At 47.3% G+C, this 16,470-nt stretch overlaps 1 protein-coding gene and 1 long non-coding RNA gene across 2 annotated transcripts; one reads left to right on the top strand and one right to left on the bottom strand.

Annotated features, from left to right (window-relative positions):
- Positions 1-833: 833 nt before the first annotated feature.
- Positions 834-10,804, bottom strand: LOC113974917. Its single transcript, XR_003536698.1, has 5 exons — positions 10,437-10,804; positions 5,571-9,219; positions 5,182-5,457; positions 3,640-4,552; positions 834-1,591 (listed from the first exon to the last, which is right to left on the bottom strand). It is a non-coding gene; the product is annotated as an uncharacterized LOC113974917 (long non-coding RNA).
- CCNG2 (cyclin G2) lies at positions 9,937-15,808 on the top strand. The gene is made up of 7 exons (XM_027698467.1): positions 9,937-10,336; positions 11,267-11,404; positions 12,229-12,479; positions 12,624-12,702; positions 12,784-12,882; positions 13,675-13,880; positions 14,000-15,808. Exons 1-7 carry the CDS (start codon positions 10,226-10,228, stop codon positions 14,130-14,132), a joined length of 1,017 nt encoding a protein of 338 aa, XP_027554268.1. The 5' UTR covers positions 9,937-10,225; the 3' UTR covers positions 14,133-15,808.
- Positions 15,809-16,470: the final 662 nt, after the last annotated feature.

The following is a 16,470-nucleotide window of genomic DNA, read 5'->3' as shown; positions in this document are numbered from 1 at the left end:
GCGGAAGAATCGCGCGTCTGAGGCGCTTCGCGAAGGCATCCGCGGCGCGTGCGCGCGCGCGCGCGGCGTCGCGAGAGCGCGGGGGGGGACCCCGGAGCCGGGCCGGGGACGGCGTTTAAAGTTGCGTTTAAAACACTCGCGAAGCGATGAGCAAAGGCGTCTGTTTGTAATTAAACCCCTTCTTCTGTGGACCCTCAGCAAAAGCGCCGAGTTCTTGCCTATGCTGTGCCCATCCCGTGTCTCCCAGCCTGTGTGTGCTGGAACAGACCTCCTTGTTTATTCCATAGGGATCCCTTATTTACTGCCCTGCAGAATGCAAACAGGAATTTGCCCTGGACTTTATTTGCTTCCTTAGGCCTTTCCCCAGCACAAAGGGTGTCACTGCACTTTTCCTTCTCATATCCAGGCTGGCATTCCCACTGACTGCATGACTGCCAGGGAAGCTGAGATGATGTCTTACAGCTCCATTTATTCTTTAAGAACTGTGAATGTCCAAATTCTTTTGTAACCTATTTTTTTTAATGGGTTTGGGACTGTGTTAGAATACAGTACAGCAAAGACTAGGAAAAGAATAAATACTTGGCATGCAAGTCCTGGCACGGTGAGGAGTGTCAGAATCTTGCCACACCACCAGAGGTTGAAATGAACAGATAAAAGCAAGAAGTTCAGAGCAAAGGCAACTCGTTTTCTTTAAACTCCTTCCAGTATCTGTAATTATTGGCTGTTCTGACAGCTCACAAAGGAGGATTTCCTCTAGAGATAGTAAGCACAGTGACATAAATCAAGCATGGGGAGAGCATAGGGGTTTTTTTTTTCAATTTATTTCCTGACAAATTAACTCTGAATCGGTTTGCTAAAAATTCATCTGTCACAGGCTTTTTTTAACCCTTTCCCTAGTAGCTTATAAGACTGAAATGAAAGGCTATTTTTGCTGCTCTATGCATAGGGTGAACTGCTCTTGGAATCCAAGCCTGCCATGTACTGCTCCCTTCCATTTTTATTAATTTTCATCTTGACTTTTCAAACTCAGAAGGTGCAGAGAAGGGCAAGTCCCGCCAGAATTTTTATCTCGCTTTCACAATTCCATTCTAATTCTTCTGGGACTCGTTGCTTAAGAGTCGGCGTTTAAGAAGTCTGTAAAGCTGTGGCAGTTTTCCAAGATCCCGCTGGTAGTTTGTGGCAGTCACCACAACCAAGGGATTTAGAGAGACACTGCTGGGAAAGAGAGAGAGGCAGCCAGCAAGAATTCCATGTGTTTGTCCAGGGAGAGACCGAAAGAGGCAATATTAAACCTAGGGAAAAGAAATGACCTTGGTGAGTGCAATGAGGCACACCTGGAGCACAGCCACTGTCCAGTGGCAGGCAGGTGTTTTGTGTGGGACTTGATGCCATGGACAAAAGCTGGATGTCTTGGAGCGGTGGAAAGACTCCCAAGGGCCATGTCAGCCAAGGAAGAACACTTTGGTTGCAGGGGTTCACAGCCAAAAACTGAAATGTGGAAAAGGGATCTCGCCCTGACAAGAAGGACTTGGGGGTGCTGGTGGATATGAGGCTGGATAGGAGGTGTCCATGTGCATTGGGATTGTTCAGCCTGGAAAAGAGAAGGCTTTAGGGTGACCTAATTGTGGCCTTCCAGTGCTGGAGGAGAGCCTGTAAGAAGGATGGAGAGAGACTATCTACAAGGACCTGGAGCGACAGAACAAGGGGGAATGGCTTCAAACTGAAAGATAGTAGGTTTAGATTGGATATTGGGAAGGAATCCTTCCCTGTGGGGGCGGTGAGGCCCTGGCACAGGTTGCCCAGAGAAGCTGCGGCTGCCCCATCCCTGGAGGTGTCCAAGGACAGGTTGGACGGGGCTTGGAGCAACTTGGGCTAGTGGAAGGTGTCCCTGCCCATGGCAGGGAAGTGGAACTGGGTGAGCTTTAAGGTCCCTTCCAACCCAAACCATTCTACAATTCTGTGTATCCTTGCAGCAGACATTTCTGTCTATTTTTAAACACCCTTCAGAGAAAAAAAATGGTCTTGTGGTTTGGCTCTGTGTGGTGCTGTGGAGACCCAAGTGCTGCTCCCTGCCTGACTTTTGACCAGTCAGTTAAATGCAGGGATGCAAAGGTTAAGGCTCATTTTCATACCCACCCAGCTTCGGTGCACTCAAAGTTCAGCAAGGGCTTGCAGAGCTCGAGGAGTTCAAACCTGTGTGCAGACAGCAGCTGCAGAGCAAGGATAGATTTACCCTCGTGTTGGGCAGGCTGGGAGGCTATATTCAAATAGAATTTGTCAAGAATTTGAATATCCCGAGGGGCTGGAAACATGCAAACTTGTAAAAACAACTGCTGTTTGGGTTTAGCTGGTCAGGTTCACTGTGTGACAGAGTTATCCAGTTATCCCTGTGGTTTTCCTTGTGTTTGTGCTTTGGCTCCAGTCATTACATAACTTATCTATATTTATTGCTAGCCTGTGATCCAAGCAGGCTTTGAGCAGCCCAGAGGAGGCAATATTGATGTTGGTTTGAAGAACAAAATCTTTAAAAAAAATAATGGAAACAGACTCTCAGGATTTCTTGGTTTTCCAAAAGCTGCAAAGAAAGTTAAACTCCATTTTCTTTGTGAGAGGCACAGTTTGCGAGTGTGGAATGTTGGGAAAAGCAGCAGAAGGTAATAAGGAGAATCCTAAAAACACAGTTTATGGTGAAATGACCTGGCAAGGCTTTGCTCAGCTTCCAGGGGGGAAGTGCTCGTCAGAGAAAAATCATTGGCACATAGGAACTTTCCCAGAGGAATGAAGTGGGTTTGAGCACTGAACTGTCTGATCTCTGTGATAACTGAACTATCCAAAATCATTAGTTAGTTTTGAAAAATCTTACCCTTTTTTGTGCAATGAATGAACCAATGGAATGCTGATTTTCCCAGTAAGTCGTGTGGAAATCAGAATATACAAATTATTAGGCTGCTCTGCCTTATAAGTACATCGGCCGTGCTTGTTCTTACAGGCAATAATTAGCTGCCCTTTGAAAAAAAATAATCCTGTCTTCCTGGAGAATATGTGGCAAAGGAAAAAAAGAAACTAGATGCAGGCTCCTTCATTTCTCTGAGCTCAAATGTAGATTTGCAGTGCAGCTGTTAAAGGCTGTTGACCTCAGAAAGCATCAGCAGCAGAATTACAGGAGTGTCACCTCGAGTGGAACATCTCCACGGCCTCTGAGGACTTCGTAGCTGTTCCCACCCTGCTCTTCCTACCAGCAGGAATCTAAATTATTTACTAGGAAAACAAACCCTTGTATCTGAGCTGCACAAGATTCCCTTCCTATCTGTTCCCAGCACGGAGCTTCTGGAAACACCGAGACACAGTTCTGCTTTCCACCGGCGCTGTGAAATACGTGCTCACATTTAGCAAATGAAGCACCTCTTTCACCTCATTCAGTGATTAATTCAGAGAGGAGAACTGCAGGCACTAAATTAACCTTTTTACCTGATTTAGTTTTACTAAATAAACAGCCCCATAATGTAATTTTCTCAACCAGAGCAGCTATTTCCTGCGGTTTGCTTTCCTATTTGGAACGTGTTCCATTCCAAATCTATTTCATTTCACTCGGTGACAGTAATACCTTCAGACTGTGTCCCTTTTCCCTAGGGATCGCACCTGTAAATCCAGCATTCTTCCTAGAAAATAGATGATTAGTCAGAAAAGGCTGTCACAGCATGCAGGAGCACCAGCAGCAGATGGGGATGTGCCTCCTCCTCAACAGCATTCCCAATTTTACCTTTTAGTATTGGCAGCGTGAATGACACAGGGGTGTCAATTAATATACAGGTTTTCTTCCATTTTTCCCTTCCAGAACATCAAAATTCCTTCCTTTTTGTCCGTTCCTTTTAATCAGCTGACTGTGGTTACACTCCACTGTAGACATCATCATTAATAAGTGGGTAGTTTATGTCCCAGGGAGTTGATATCAGCACCGCAGGAGTTCACAGCCTTGCCAAATGTGTGGTGTTGCTGTGCCCCTTGTAGCCGTGCCTTTTCCCATGGATCGTTTGCCGCCCTGTAACAGTGATTTTCACTTTTCCATGTGGATCAGGATCATGTTCACTGAGGGTACATCTGAGAAAGTGTATCTGAATTATCTCTTCTGGCAAGTGTCAAGGGGATGTTAGTGAAACGTGCCTGGAAACGGTAGCTTAAGACACAACTATGCTGGAAATGTTCTTGCAGCTGTTCCTTGGAAAACATCTGTGGGACCGGGCGTGGAAATTTGTACATCTCTGTTCACACCAGCACAGAGCAATTTTCCTCTCGTGCAACAAAGTGTAAATTATGGGGAAATAAGGACATTATGCACCAGTGGACATGAAATGACTAAAGGTAGTCATTTGGAAAGCAAGGGGGGAAATGGAATATTCCTTACTGGCACAGGAATAAGATAAGCAGACTCCACAAGAATTCCAGCACTCCAGCTTCTAGTATTTGAGTAGGAATAACCACTTCTCTAGACTCAATTACTTACATTTACAGTTGGAAAAAACCTTCCATCTGTGACAGTCTGTGTTTGTATTGTCTGATAAAGGGAAGAATATACGGGTTGATGTTATTTCGTATTTATAATTAGTGATTATCCCTATGCAAAGTGTAAAGGACATTGTCCCAAAGAAGTCAATGTTAGCAAATGACATACAAGAATTTAAGTAACTGTGGTAAAGGAGAGAAAGGAGTATTTTGTTTTGTAAGTATCTTCATATTGTCTCGTGGACACTTTGTGCAAAGGGACCTCGGGCCTCTTAGAGTTTAATCCCAATTATAGAAAATGGAATGTTAAATAAGAAAATAAGTGTTAAATCATAAAATAAATTTACAATATCCATTCCCAGCCCTCATAACTGAGTGCTTCCCAGCAAATCATTTTACTCAGCAGCTGCCTGGTTCTACAGGCAGAAAGGTGACTGCTTCTCTTTTTTTTTTTTTTTCTTTTCCATGGGTTAACTTTTAATGACTAATTTAAATTCCATTTATGCAGAATCCCTATGATTTTGAAAACGCCTCCTGAAATTATGCACAACTACCTTTCTATAAAAAAAACCCCAAACTTTCCAAAGCCATAAGCACAACACTGCCTAGAATTATCCTGTCAATTAAATAAAAGAACCCACTTAAAATAAGTGACAGAAATACCCAGTGAATTAAATGCACCTTCCAGTAACAAATGGTTATTAAAGGAGACCTCTGAGCAAACTGCTGGTTCTGTGGTCATGCTTGGACAAGCACAAGGCTATTGAAACACACAGCTGCCTTTCAGACAATTTAACTTGCACTGAAGGCAAATTATCGCCATTTGATGTCATTCTCTTGGCTTCTCAGAGATTCCCTTCGCTGCACAACAGTGTCAGGGGGAGCAGGACTGGGGCTGCAGCTCCAGCTGCCGATCAAATGCTGAAGAAAATGGGCTTGTGCATCTGGTAGTATTAGCTGAAAAAAGGCAGGGGCAGATATTTTAATAGGCTTGGAGAAGCAATATGGGGTTCTGGCAATAGCTGGAATGGGAATCGGTGAGGACTAAGACAAAGGGTGCCTAAACCCACCCCCTAGAGAAATCATGAATAATAATTGCAGTCACTGGGTAAGCTCTGAAGTGTGTCACAGATTTGGAGTCTTTCCTGCCTCCTCCCTTTTTCTCAGTGCCCAGAGAGCAGAGTTTCAACAAGGTGGGGCAACAACAACAACCCATGAGCAACAAAACTGCAGATATTCTTGCCATGTCCCCGGTGAAGTCACCACGAGTCCCTTCCCCTTGGTGCTGTCTGTACGTGAGGGTTTGCACTGCTCTGGGGGTGACGTCCCCCCTTCCTCTTCCCATGCCAGAGCCCTTTTCAAAGCCTCCAAAATGAGACTGGATGATGTTAAAAATATAGGTTGCACTGGACTGTTGGCTCTTTGCTCCAGATCTTTCCAGCTCTGTGTAGAGAGGCCTTTGTGACAACACAGGCTCACCAAAGAGCCAGCTCACGCTCTCCAGACTTTTCCTCGCTCTCTGTCAGTATCAGGGATCATGGAATTCTGTGCTTCCCAGCACACCCTACATGGGCTTGCTCGACACTGTGAAATAATAGACAGGGGCCTGTCCCTGGTGTTATTTCTGGAACAGAATCCTTTTGTGTCAGTGAAGACTTAGAATTTCCTTCACGAATTTAGCACTACAAGCGATTGAATTTTTTAGCTGCGTTTCACAAGTTTTCTGCCAGCTACTGGGAATAAGGACATTTTCTAGTACATTTTTGGATTTCTCTCCTCTAGTAATCTCATCTCGGGAGCCTTGTCCCAGGACTGTGGTGCAGCTGTGCTGGTATAGAGGTATTTATATAAATAAGGCAGCTTTTACTTTCGGTAAGCAAAGTATGTGGTATCAGTACATGGCAGATTTATTTAAATGAAAACTTACAGTCCATCCTAAACTTATTAAGTTTCCATTGATTTGTGCTTGGGTCTTGTCAGCTCAAAATACTTTCTGCTCTAAGTTTCCTCAGCAAACAAGCTGAGTTTCTTTTTTCTGCCCTCTCCCTTCCTTATCACAAGAGCTGTTTGGAACTTGGGGTGTGGTCTCTGGGACTAACAGACTCTGGATTTGTCTGTGTGGCCAGTGAACCTCTTCCCCAACACCAACCTCCTACTTACATTATTCCTTTAGTGGGAAGCCTGTCTCTCCTTTTTTCTGATGGGCGGCAGGTAATAAATCTGAATAAATTCATTTATTTATGAATGCTGAGCCTGACTCCACGGGCACGAGGTGAGGGGTGTGGAATTACACTCCTCTGGACAGACAGGAGCTGCACCATTGGGGACATTGCTCCTATGGCTACTGGAGGATCAAATGCCACCTCCCTTCGGGGGCTGCTGTCTGGGGAACAAGGTTTTAAGTTCTGACAGATTTATGAAACATTTCATCTCTTCCAGTGTTCCTTCCCAAAGGGCCTGGTGAGGGGAAGCCAATGCAAAGGCTTTTGATAGCTCGTATCCCCAGGCACCGGTCCCACTGCTTCTAAAAGCAACAGAATCTTCAAAACATTTCTCAGATGCATATACATACTTGTGTGTACATGTACAAAGCTGTGGAGCCTCTGTACCTGTTTTCTAATAGGTGCATTTTGGTACAAAAATGCAACTCTGTGACTTCTGCCTTCCAGTTGCCAGCACTGCTGCTGTCCTCCATACCGGGGTAATGGGGCAGCAGTGGAGCACTTGGATTAATTAGTGGCCATAAATGGTGTGGAGCTCTTTGGTTGAGTGGTTAAAGGGAACTGTTGTTCCAAGTGACCCCTGTTTTCCTTCCATGGGTGGGCAGAGGGGGCAGACTGCTTGTGTCTGGAGTGTTAATTACTCTGTGTCCCTTAATCAGGAAGGTTGTAATCCTATTTTGGTGTGGAAATCCACATGCCACAGGGCCCAATCAGCATCCCTGATATCATCCCCTGCCAGTCAATACACAGCCTTTAGCCATCCAGAACTATTCCCGAGGAACTGCTGTGCAGACATGCCAGGACAAGTTTTGCCAAGCCACACTGGAAAGACAGTTTAGCAAGGCTGGTTAAAATAATCCCAATTTAATGGGACATGCATCTTTAGGTTCCCAAAGAATGTCAGGCAGGACTTGCTGCTCTCTAAAGCACAGCATGTTACAGAACAGATAAATTGTCTTTCCTCAGAATACTGAAAACACTTCTCATCCCTTCCCCCCCACGTTCGCACTGGATCCCAAATAAATGCCACATTGAAAGAAAATTATTCCTTGCATAAGTGAAAAAAAAGAAAACAACAACAGATTTTGTTTCCTGACCTCACCACGACTCCTCCTTTGCCCACAACACTCCATTGTTCTGCCAGGTCCAGACAGCACAGGGAGCAGACTCGTTTTCCCTGTTTTTAATCCCAAAGCTGGAGTCCATCACTTACAATAAGGATCCTTGGGGTTTGGTGGGTTTTTTTCTCGATCTTACTCAGCTGTTTGCAACAAATGAGTTAATCACCAAGGAACAAAGATTGAGGCAGGGATCCTTCTCTCCCAGCTTAGGAAGTGAGCCATGCTCTGATAAGAGATTTCCCCCCTCAGGTTACGTGATGTATTGAAGGATAATTTTTCAGTGTGATCTATTAGGTTTAAATTAGTAAAGGGAAAGGAATGTATGTGTTCAAGTAGGTGTCTGAATTGGTATTTTTAGAGCTGTCATGCTCTGTGCTTGCAAAATGAACCTTTTCTGTCCTTTAGGTAAACTGGAACTTATGTTCCACTATGTTGGAGGAGGACAAACAGCCATATTCCATTTCTGTGGTGGCAAAATACACTTCAGAATGCAGGGAGAAATAAAAGGAGTGACTGCCCAGGGCATTTGGAGAACAGAGACTGGAGCTGAGAGCCTCATCCTGTAAATATCACCTGGAGGATGTCACTGCATGGAACCAGTTGGAAGTTGGCTCCACTCACAATTGTTAACAATTAACAATTTTTCAAACGGGAGCAGATCCACAGCTCCCACTTCAGAAGCTACAATGGCTTTTGTCCCCCCCAGAAATCAGCCGGTGAGCAGGGTCATTCACCCTGTGATGGGAGGGATGCTCAGGTGTAGCTGGTGGTACCTACAGGAGTGCTGGCCCCTGTCAGGAATTACCCTGAGGAAAAGTCGTGCGTGTTTACGGGAATCTTGGAGCGCTTGGCATCCAAATAAACTTGAAGGAAGCGTTGGCCGTCGTCGCTGGCAGAGCAGACAGGGACTGTGCCTCGAAATAGCGCTTGGCAGAGGAACGCTGCTGACGGCTCGCTGGAGAAGGCGGATTTGCTTTTCCAGACTGAGACATTTCATAAACAGTTTCTGTTTGTTGGAGCTGTGGAACCTCACTAGATCAAACCCAGTCCTAATCTGCTGGAGCCGCCTCCACAGGCTTTTGTCTCCACTGTGTACACATATCCAGTCACTGCGGTTTGGGTCTGTCCTAGGACATTTATCCCTTTGTGTTTGTCCACCAGCATGTTGGGGCAGCCCCACAAATCCTCCAGACGATGGGGTTTTTGTTTTATCTGGTCAAGCTGCAGGCTGAGAAGGTCTTTGACGCAGCCTCTGACTTAGGGGCCGACCCACCATCTCCTTCCTGACACACCGAGCCTTGGATTCACTTCCACGGGATGGGAAGCTTGGAAGTGCACATCCCAAAAAACTCTGCCACACCAGGCCGTACATAAACCTGTCGATTTGAGGCAGGATGCGGAGGGGTTTTAAAATCCAGGCGGGTGTTTGGAACCCTCGAGGAACAGCACGAGGAGGGTCCCACAGAGATACACATTAAACCCGCGGGGGCTGAGCACCCGCAGGCCAGGGCTCATCCTTACCCTGCACGGGGACACGGGATAAGGCAGGACGGCGGTGCGGGGGCAGAGGAGCGTTGTGGCGCACGGTGCCCGCCCGGCCCCGCCGCGGCCTGAGGGGGCGCGCGCGGGCCCTTCGCCGTTGCCGGGGCCCGGAGCTGTGGGCGAGGCAGAGGCAGAACTGGCCCAACCAATCAGGAGAGACCCGGCCTCGGCCGGCGGCCAATCGGCGCCAGTAAACAACACCCCCCCCCGCGGGGCGGGGCGGACCAATCAGGGCGAGGGAGATTTGGGCGGCCTTTTCAAAACGGCCGAGGTGCCGCTCGCGGCCCTTTAAAGGCGCGATGCGTCCCTTCGGCGTGTCCCTCCGCGCGGCCTCGCCGTCCATCGGGAGCGGCGCGGTGCCGCCCCGCTTCCCGCCGAGCCGGAGCTCCGCGGGGCCGCCGCGCCTTTCTCGGACCTCCGGGCGCTCTCGGAGCGCCGCCGGGCCGCACGGGTGTGAGCGGACTATTTGTCTTCCGCGTTCCGCCTCACCAGCGGGAATCGCTCCGCGCGCGACAACAAAAGACGTGGGCGGGGCCGCGGGGCCGCCATCTTGGAGCGGGGCCGGGGCGGGGGCTGCAGCAGCAGCGGCGGCCGGGGGCGGTGTTGTGATGGTGCCGTGACGGTGCCGTGACTCCCCGCGGGAGTCCAGGCCGCCCTGCCTGGATGCGGGGCCAGCGGCCGAGCCCACCCCCGTCCGCGCGGTGACGGGAGCCGGGCTCGCCTCCCCCTCCCCGAGCGCTGAAGGGCCGCGGGGGGGCCCGGCGCCCCCTCGTCCCCGGCCTGCGGGGCCCCTTTGTTTCCCAGGTGCGGAGGGGAAGGAGGAGGAGGAGGAAGGGGAAGATGGGCAGCGAGGCGCTGTGGCTTTTCAAGCAGCTGAACCTCCACCTGGAGCTGGAGGGGCGGTTCCAGCCCCGCGAGAAGGGGCTCAGCCTCATCGAGGCCGCCGCCGAGGTGGGTGAGGAGGGCCCGGGCCGCTGGGCTGGGAATGGGGGTGGGGGCAGAAAATGCGTGGTTTTAAAGAAAATTCGAGGTAATAGTGGACGTGCGTTACCTGCGAAAAGTTAATTCTTTCCTCCTTATGCGCCGCTTGCCTTTTGTTTTAACTCTGCCTTAATTCGTAGGTGTTAACGTTGCGTTATCCAAGAGCTGCGACCTACAGGGCAAGCAAAATATTTAGGCGTTTAGTATTTATTGTTTAGGTTTAGAGTGAGCACAGGAGCAAGCGGCTCTGTATTGTTTTCATCAGGGGAGCCTCCTGCCACCGCAGGGAAGGTGGGATGTCAAGCGGCTTTTCATTAGCGAGGTCTGGGGAAACGAACCCAGCAGCGCTCAGTGCTTTGGCAGCAAAATGTAAATTGACCGTAAACATCTTCACGTAAAAGACCAAAGTTCCTCGGAGTTCAGGGAAGGCTGCGTTCCGTCGGGTGCCTGTGAGGTTTTTTTTTTGGGAAGGGCCCTAATGTTTAACAAAAACAAGTCCCTGAAACGAGGCTGCCTGTTTGTTGTGAAAGCAGAGCTGTTGTTCCTTAAATATTGACGCGCAGGCAGACAGCTGTGTGGTCATCTCTAAGGTCAGGAGCCACTGTGTATGCCTGCACTTGGTAAATAAGTCTGAAATATGTCTTTACATAAGAATTGGAAATGTGGCTGTGCTGGGTATTGCTCTGGTGAGACTCGGGACCTGGCTGTAACCTCTGTACCTTGGGTGTGATTGGAATCTCAAGTGTCTAAATTTTTTTTTAAAGTTAAGTGAAATAAAGTATCTGAGGAAAAATAATTGCTTCTGTTTGATATAAAAAAAAGATGATTTAGGGAGTGAGTGGTCTCGGTCACTGCTGCTGCTGCCACAGAATAATCCTGACTTTGTCTGTCTTGCCATAGAATGAAAACACTCTGTGTCCAAGACAAAGGAATGCCAAGGTGGAAGATCTTTGGAGCCTGACCAACTTCTTTGGATTTGCAACCGAAACGTTTGTTTTGGCTGTCAACATCCTGGACAGATTCTTGGCCCTTATGAAGGTACAAGTGTGGCTGTTGATTCATTCTGTGCTAGCAACAGATCTGGAGTCTCCTTTGGAAACCTGGAGTACAGTTCTTTTACCTCTAAAGACAAGTAGCAGGTTGATTTATTTCTCTAATAAGTCTGTAGCCTTTGCCACGTAGATGTTTAAGAAAGGAGGAATTAAGAAAAACAAACCTGTTTGTCTTCCAGACTGTCTCTGAGTACTGTGCTAAAGCTTAACTTAGCTCTGGAACTGATACCAAATGATAAATTTCCTGGTTGTTTTTATCGTGTTTGTGCTGGTTTAAGGCAGGAAATCTGAACCTAAAGCAGTTCCCTGTTATTAAATCAGCAGAAAAACTGAAATTGCATCAGGTTTGTGGTCTGACTGTCCTTGAGGTGGCACCAAAACGGGTGGGAGAGAAGAGCAGAGGCAGGAGCAAGTTGTGGAGGGATGGGGCTGCCTGGAACAGGCTCAGACTGGATCTGTGTGGGCTGTCAGTGAGGGAAGGTGAGCACTGCCGCTCGGGGAAGTGAGGAATTACAGCTCTCAGTGCAGTGGATTTGTGTAGTGATGTGGAACAGCCCCGAACAGAGGCTGCTCAGCTCTCCAACTTCACTTCCTCTGCCCTGGCAGATCGATGCTGCTCGGTGGGCTCTGCCAGCTGGGTTGTGCTCCAGCTGCACTGCTGCAACTGGCTTTGACTGGGGGCGGTGTAGGAGCTGGCTGACACTGGGTTTAGTTGAGATAAGCAAGTCCTTGGCTGTTAAACTGTGAATATTCCAGGTCAGGGTGCTCGTGGGGAGGGAAGTACTCACAGTGCTTCCTGTACTTTTTCAGGTGAAGCCAAAGCACTTGTCTTGCATTGGAGTTTGCTGCATCCAGCTGGCCGCCCGTGTGGTGGAGGAGGAATGCAACATCCCCGCCGCTCCCGAGATCATCCGCATCAGCCAATGTAAATGCACTGTGTCCGACCTGAAACGGATGGAAAAGATCATTTCAGAAAAGTTGCACTTTGAATTTAAAGCTACTACTGCCTTAACCTTCTTGCACTTGTACCATACTATTGTACTCTGTCATACCTCAGAAAGGTGAGTGAGCCCTTTTTGCCCCCCCCTAATTCCCACCCAAAGGGTCACAGCGTTGGCTGTAGAGGAGGCAGCTCCTCAATTTTTTACTTCCTGACAATGGAATGCTTGTTGATCCACCTCCTTCTCCTTTTGGGTGTCTCACAGGAAAGAAGTATTGAATCTGGACAAGTTGGAAGCACAGCTGAAAGCTTGCAACTGCCGTCTGGTCTTCTCTAAAGCAAAAGTAAGTAGAAGTAGTTTTCTTTAACTTCTGAGTAGGGTTATGATTCTTTTTACATTGAGTGCTGTTTTCTTGTCCTTTTAGCCATCTGTCTTGGCCTTGTGCCTTCTCACTCTGGAAGTTCAGATGTTGAAATCTGTTGAGCTGCTGGAGATCCTTCTGCGTGTTCAGAAGCATTCAAAGGTAAATATTGTCAGTGGATTGTTTGTCCGGTTGCTGGGGCTGACACTGTTAGTGATGGAAGATGTTACATTTAAGGGACCCCTTAAGCGGGTCCCTGAGTATGTTTTTAGAGGTTCAGTTTGGCATCAGCTGAAGGAAGCAATTAAAAAACAAACTTAAATGTATAAAAACAGGAGAATTGCTGAGCCGGTGCCTGTGCAGTGCACGCTTTAACAGGCAGCTGATTGAACTTGTACAGCTCTGGCTGTGTGTTCTGGAGAAACTTCCAGTCTGTTCATGGGACTGCTGGGCTGGTTATTTTTTTTTGCCTGAATAACTGGACCCGAGGAAACAGCATGGAGCTGTGTCAGGGGAGGTTTAGGATGGGTATTAGGGAAAGGTTCTTCACCCAGAGGGTGGTCAGGTGTGAAAGACAGCAATTGTACAACCCCAGTTTCTTGAGGGGTGAAAGTAGTTCCTTAAAGGACAGTATGATTCCATTTTAAAAAGGAATTTTAAAATTTTTCGTTCCATTTTAAAATGGAATAACCTTTGTTTCATTTATCCTTGGGAAATGATAATGAAAACGTTAACAACTTGACAGGCAAACTGTCAACTCAGACTTGAACATGGCCTAGTCTGGGAGGTGTGTAGGAGTTGGTGGGAGTTCACCTTCAAAAGCAACTTTGACAAAGGTATCACGGTCATGACTCACTTCTCTCTTGAGTGATGTTTTTTCCAGGGGGGTGAAGTGGAGGGGTTATCTTTAGAGTAACAGACTAAATAAGTTCTTTGGGTTTTGTTTCTTTTCAGATAAGTGATGGTGACCTACTTTACTGGAGGGAGCTGGTCTCCAAATGCCTGGCAGACTATTCCTCCCCTGAGTGCTGCAAGCCTGACCACAAGAAGCTGGTTTGGATTGTTTCCAGACGAACAGCCCAGAACCTCCAGAACAGCTACTACAGCATTCCCGAGTTGCCAACGATTCCGGAGGGGGGATGTTTCAACGGGAGCGAGAGGTCAGTAAAACTGCCACCACCTGGTTCATTTGTTGGGAATTCTCCTTTTCCTGTAGTGTTCATGGCAGCTCCCTGTCACTGGGCTTTGTTAAAATGACCTTTCCCACTGTTCCTTCCAGTGAAGACTCCTGTGAAGACATGAGCAGCGGAGAGGAAAGCCTGAGCACTTCTCCTCCCAGTGACCTGGAAGGCACCTTCTTCTTTGAACTCAAACCCAAACCCAAGTGGCAAACTCTCAGCTGTGGGTCTTAGCATTACATCTGGACTGTATTAGGTTGAGGTCTCTAATGCACCATAGAGTCTTTTGGCAATAATAAATAAGGTGGTAATCTGTAAACTGTATTGAGGCAAAGACTTGCTGTGGTATATCAGTGCTTTGAATGCCTGCCTTGATTTTTCTTGTTGTTGTAATTTTAAGGAATTAAAAACAAAACACTTTCAGGTCCCCAGATCAGCAAAAAAAAAAGTTCTTGTCTAGCTCTGTTGTCAGCAGCCATGAATGTAGTCCTGTACCTGGTGGTCCAAACCCCTCAGCAGCTCAACACCTGAGCTGATTTCAGGGTCTTGACTGAGAAGCATGGAGCAAGAGTGAGAGGCTTTCCTGGAATTGAAACGTGCTCCATGGGGACAGTCAAGCATGGGAGAGGCGCAGGAGGAGCTGTGCAGTCCTTGTCCTGGGATGTTCTTGGGTTTCAGCATGACAAACACCCGGGCTTGGCTTGGATTCAGCTTTGACCCTGCTTTGAGCAGGAGGTTGGCCTGGAGTCCCTCTTGAGGGCAGCTCCACTCCCTGCTGCGGTGGGATTAGATCCAGCAGGCTGAGTAGGTTGTGTGGAATGGTGTGTGTACATAGTGCCAGGCTGGAATGATTTACTCTCCAATGGGCCAAACACAAACTGCTTTTCCTTTTCAGCAGGGTCTTGAGTTGTGTACTCCCAAGTAGCAATTTTTGAAGCTTGGCTTTTATTAACTTCAGGGATCCCTATTTCACACCAGGAGTGTGTGTGGTCAGCAGGAGTTTTCTAGTCAATCTAGTTTTCACTGAGACAGTACAAAGTGCGTGGCCAGGAGTAATTTCATGTTTCCTTTAATACGGCTGTTTTTACCCTGAAATCCACATTGTATACTTCAGTGTCTTTCAAATCTTAACATGTCAATCCATGCTATTAGCTTAGACTTCTTAACATGGTAAACCCTGCTAAGTCTACATTCCTTTGAATATTTAACCCTTGTAGTTGTTTTTCAGTATATTCATGTTATTGATTGAGTCATAATCAGACTTGTTTGCATGCTGATGTGAAGCAGTTAGTGCAGGAGAAGTTGGTATTATGCAGTAATATCAGGTAAATGTGATGGTGAAGTAGTTAATGTAACGGTTTTTCCTCTGAACTGTGTTATCAAAGCACAAATTGAAGTATGATGGTGTCTCTCCGTGGTGAGAACACGGCTAAAGCGGATTAAACGAGCTCAGATTCACGGTGTGGGGTTGTGGTGGTGCCAAAGTAGAAATGAAGGAGCAAACAAGCTAAAAGCTGTTCCGTAGGTGCAAGCGTTGCTTTAGGAAGGTAAGAGTGATGCTGTTCAAGTCCATAACTGTTATGTGATTTCAGTTTTCTAAAAACAAACACAAAAAAAAAAGTTTACAAAAAATGTATATGAAAATGTAAATTAAAAAAATGTACAGAAAAAAAATTTAAAATTAAAAAACCGAGCAGAAAATACTGTATTTTTTTACATTGTATGTAACTTTTTGTAGGTCTGTGGCATGTAGATAGTAATTTATTGTGTACTCTGTATGATACAAATACTTGTACCTCTGAAGACTTCTTGCTGCAAGTCTCTGCTCCCTTCAGGAGTCCTTGGGTGAGGAACCTACGGAGTCTTGTTTCAGTTGAGAACAAAAATAAACCAAGTGCTGTATTTGTTAACTGCTGGGAGTGGTGGTCGGTCACTTCTTTTCCACACTGTACAGGGTGTATGATCCTGCAGCTGGATTCCAGGAGTGCTGGTGAGCAGCTGGCAAAGAAGAGGGAGAGACTGCAGTGCTGGATGGGAATCGCCTGTGCCAGCGGAGCCCGTCTGCCAAGGGAAATCCTGCCCCGGATGTTTCTTAATGGCCTTCATAGCTACTACTTTTTTATTTTAAACACAGGAACACACTACAGGAGTTCTCACTTCCCACATGGAACAGGTGAGGGATGGATGCTTGGCACGGGGAGCTGTGTGTGAAAGTCCCTTCTGACTAATAAAGAACTCGCACGTATCACTGAGAGCTGATCACAGAATGGAACTGTGCCTCCTGCCAGTGCTTGCTCCCGAGTTTTCAGAGCACTGGTTGCTTGCTGTCTGGCGTTCTGGCTGCTTTGAACATGAAAGAGATGTTCAGCTTCCACTTCAAAGGTGCCCACTTTAGGGTCACCTCAGTGCAGCCTCGCTCGGGAGCCGGCAGGAACGCGCGTGTGGCGTAGGTGGGCTCGAGGAAGGTAGGAAGCCGTGGGCAATATCCCTGGGTTTACACAGCCTGGGAGATTAATGAAGCTCAAGGTGTGCCATTCAGCCCCTTTTAAGTTCTTCCTGGCTTGGAAGAGCG

Source organism: Neopelma chrysocephalum, unplaced genomic scaffold (genome assembly GCF_003984885.1).
Source record: "Neopelma chrysocephalum unplaced genomic scaffold, ASM398488v2 Primary Assembly neopelma1_128, whole genome shotgun sequence".
In the NCBI taxonomy this organism is placed as follows: Eukaryota; Metazoa; Chordata; class Aves; order Passeriformes; family Pipridae; genus Neopelma; species Neopelma chrysocephalum.
The sequence above is the reverse complement of the archived record's forward strand: the minus strand, read 5'-3'. Positions and strand labels throughout refer to the sequence as shown.

Bases quoted from the DNA above. Each gene is read 5' to 3' on its own strand.
- CCNG2 (XM_027698467.1), top strand. From the start codon at position 10,226: ATGGGCAGCGAGGCGCTGTGGCTTTTCAAGCAGCTGAACCTCCACCTG. The intron at 11,405-12,228 runs GTACAAGTGTGG...GTACTTTTTCAG, and splicing joins GATTCTTGGCCCTTATGAAG to GTGAAGCCAAAGCACTTGTC. The intron at 12,883-13,674 runs GTAAATATTGTC...GTTTCTTTTCAG, and splicing joins GTGTTCAGAAGCATTCAAAG to ATAAGTGATGGTGACCTACT.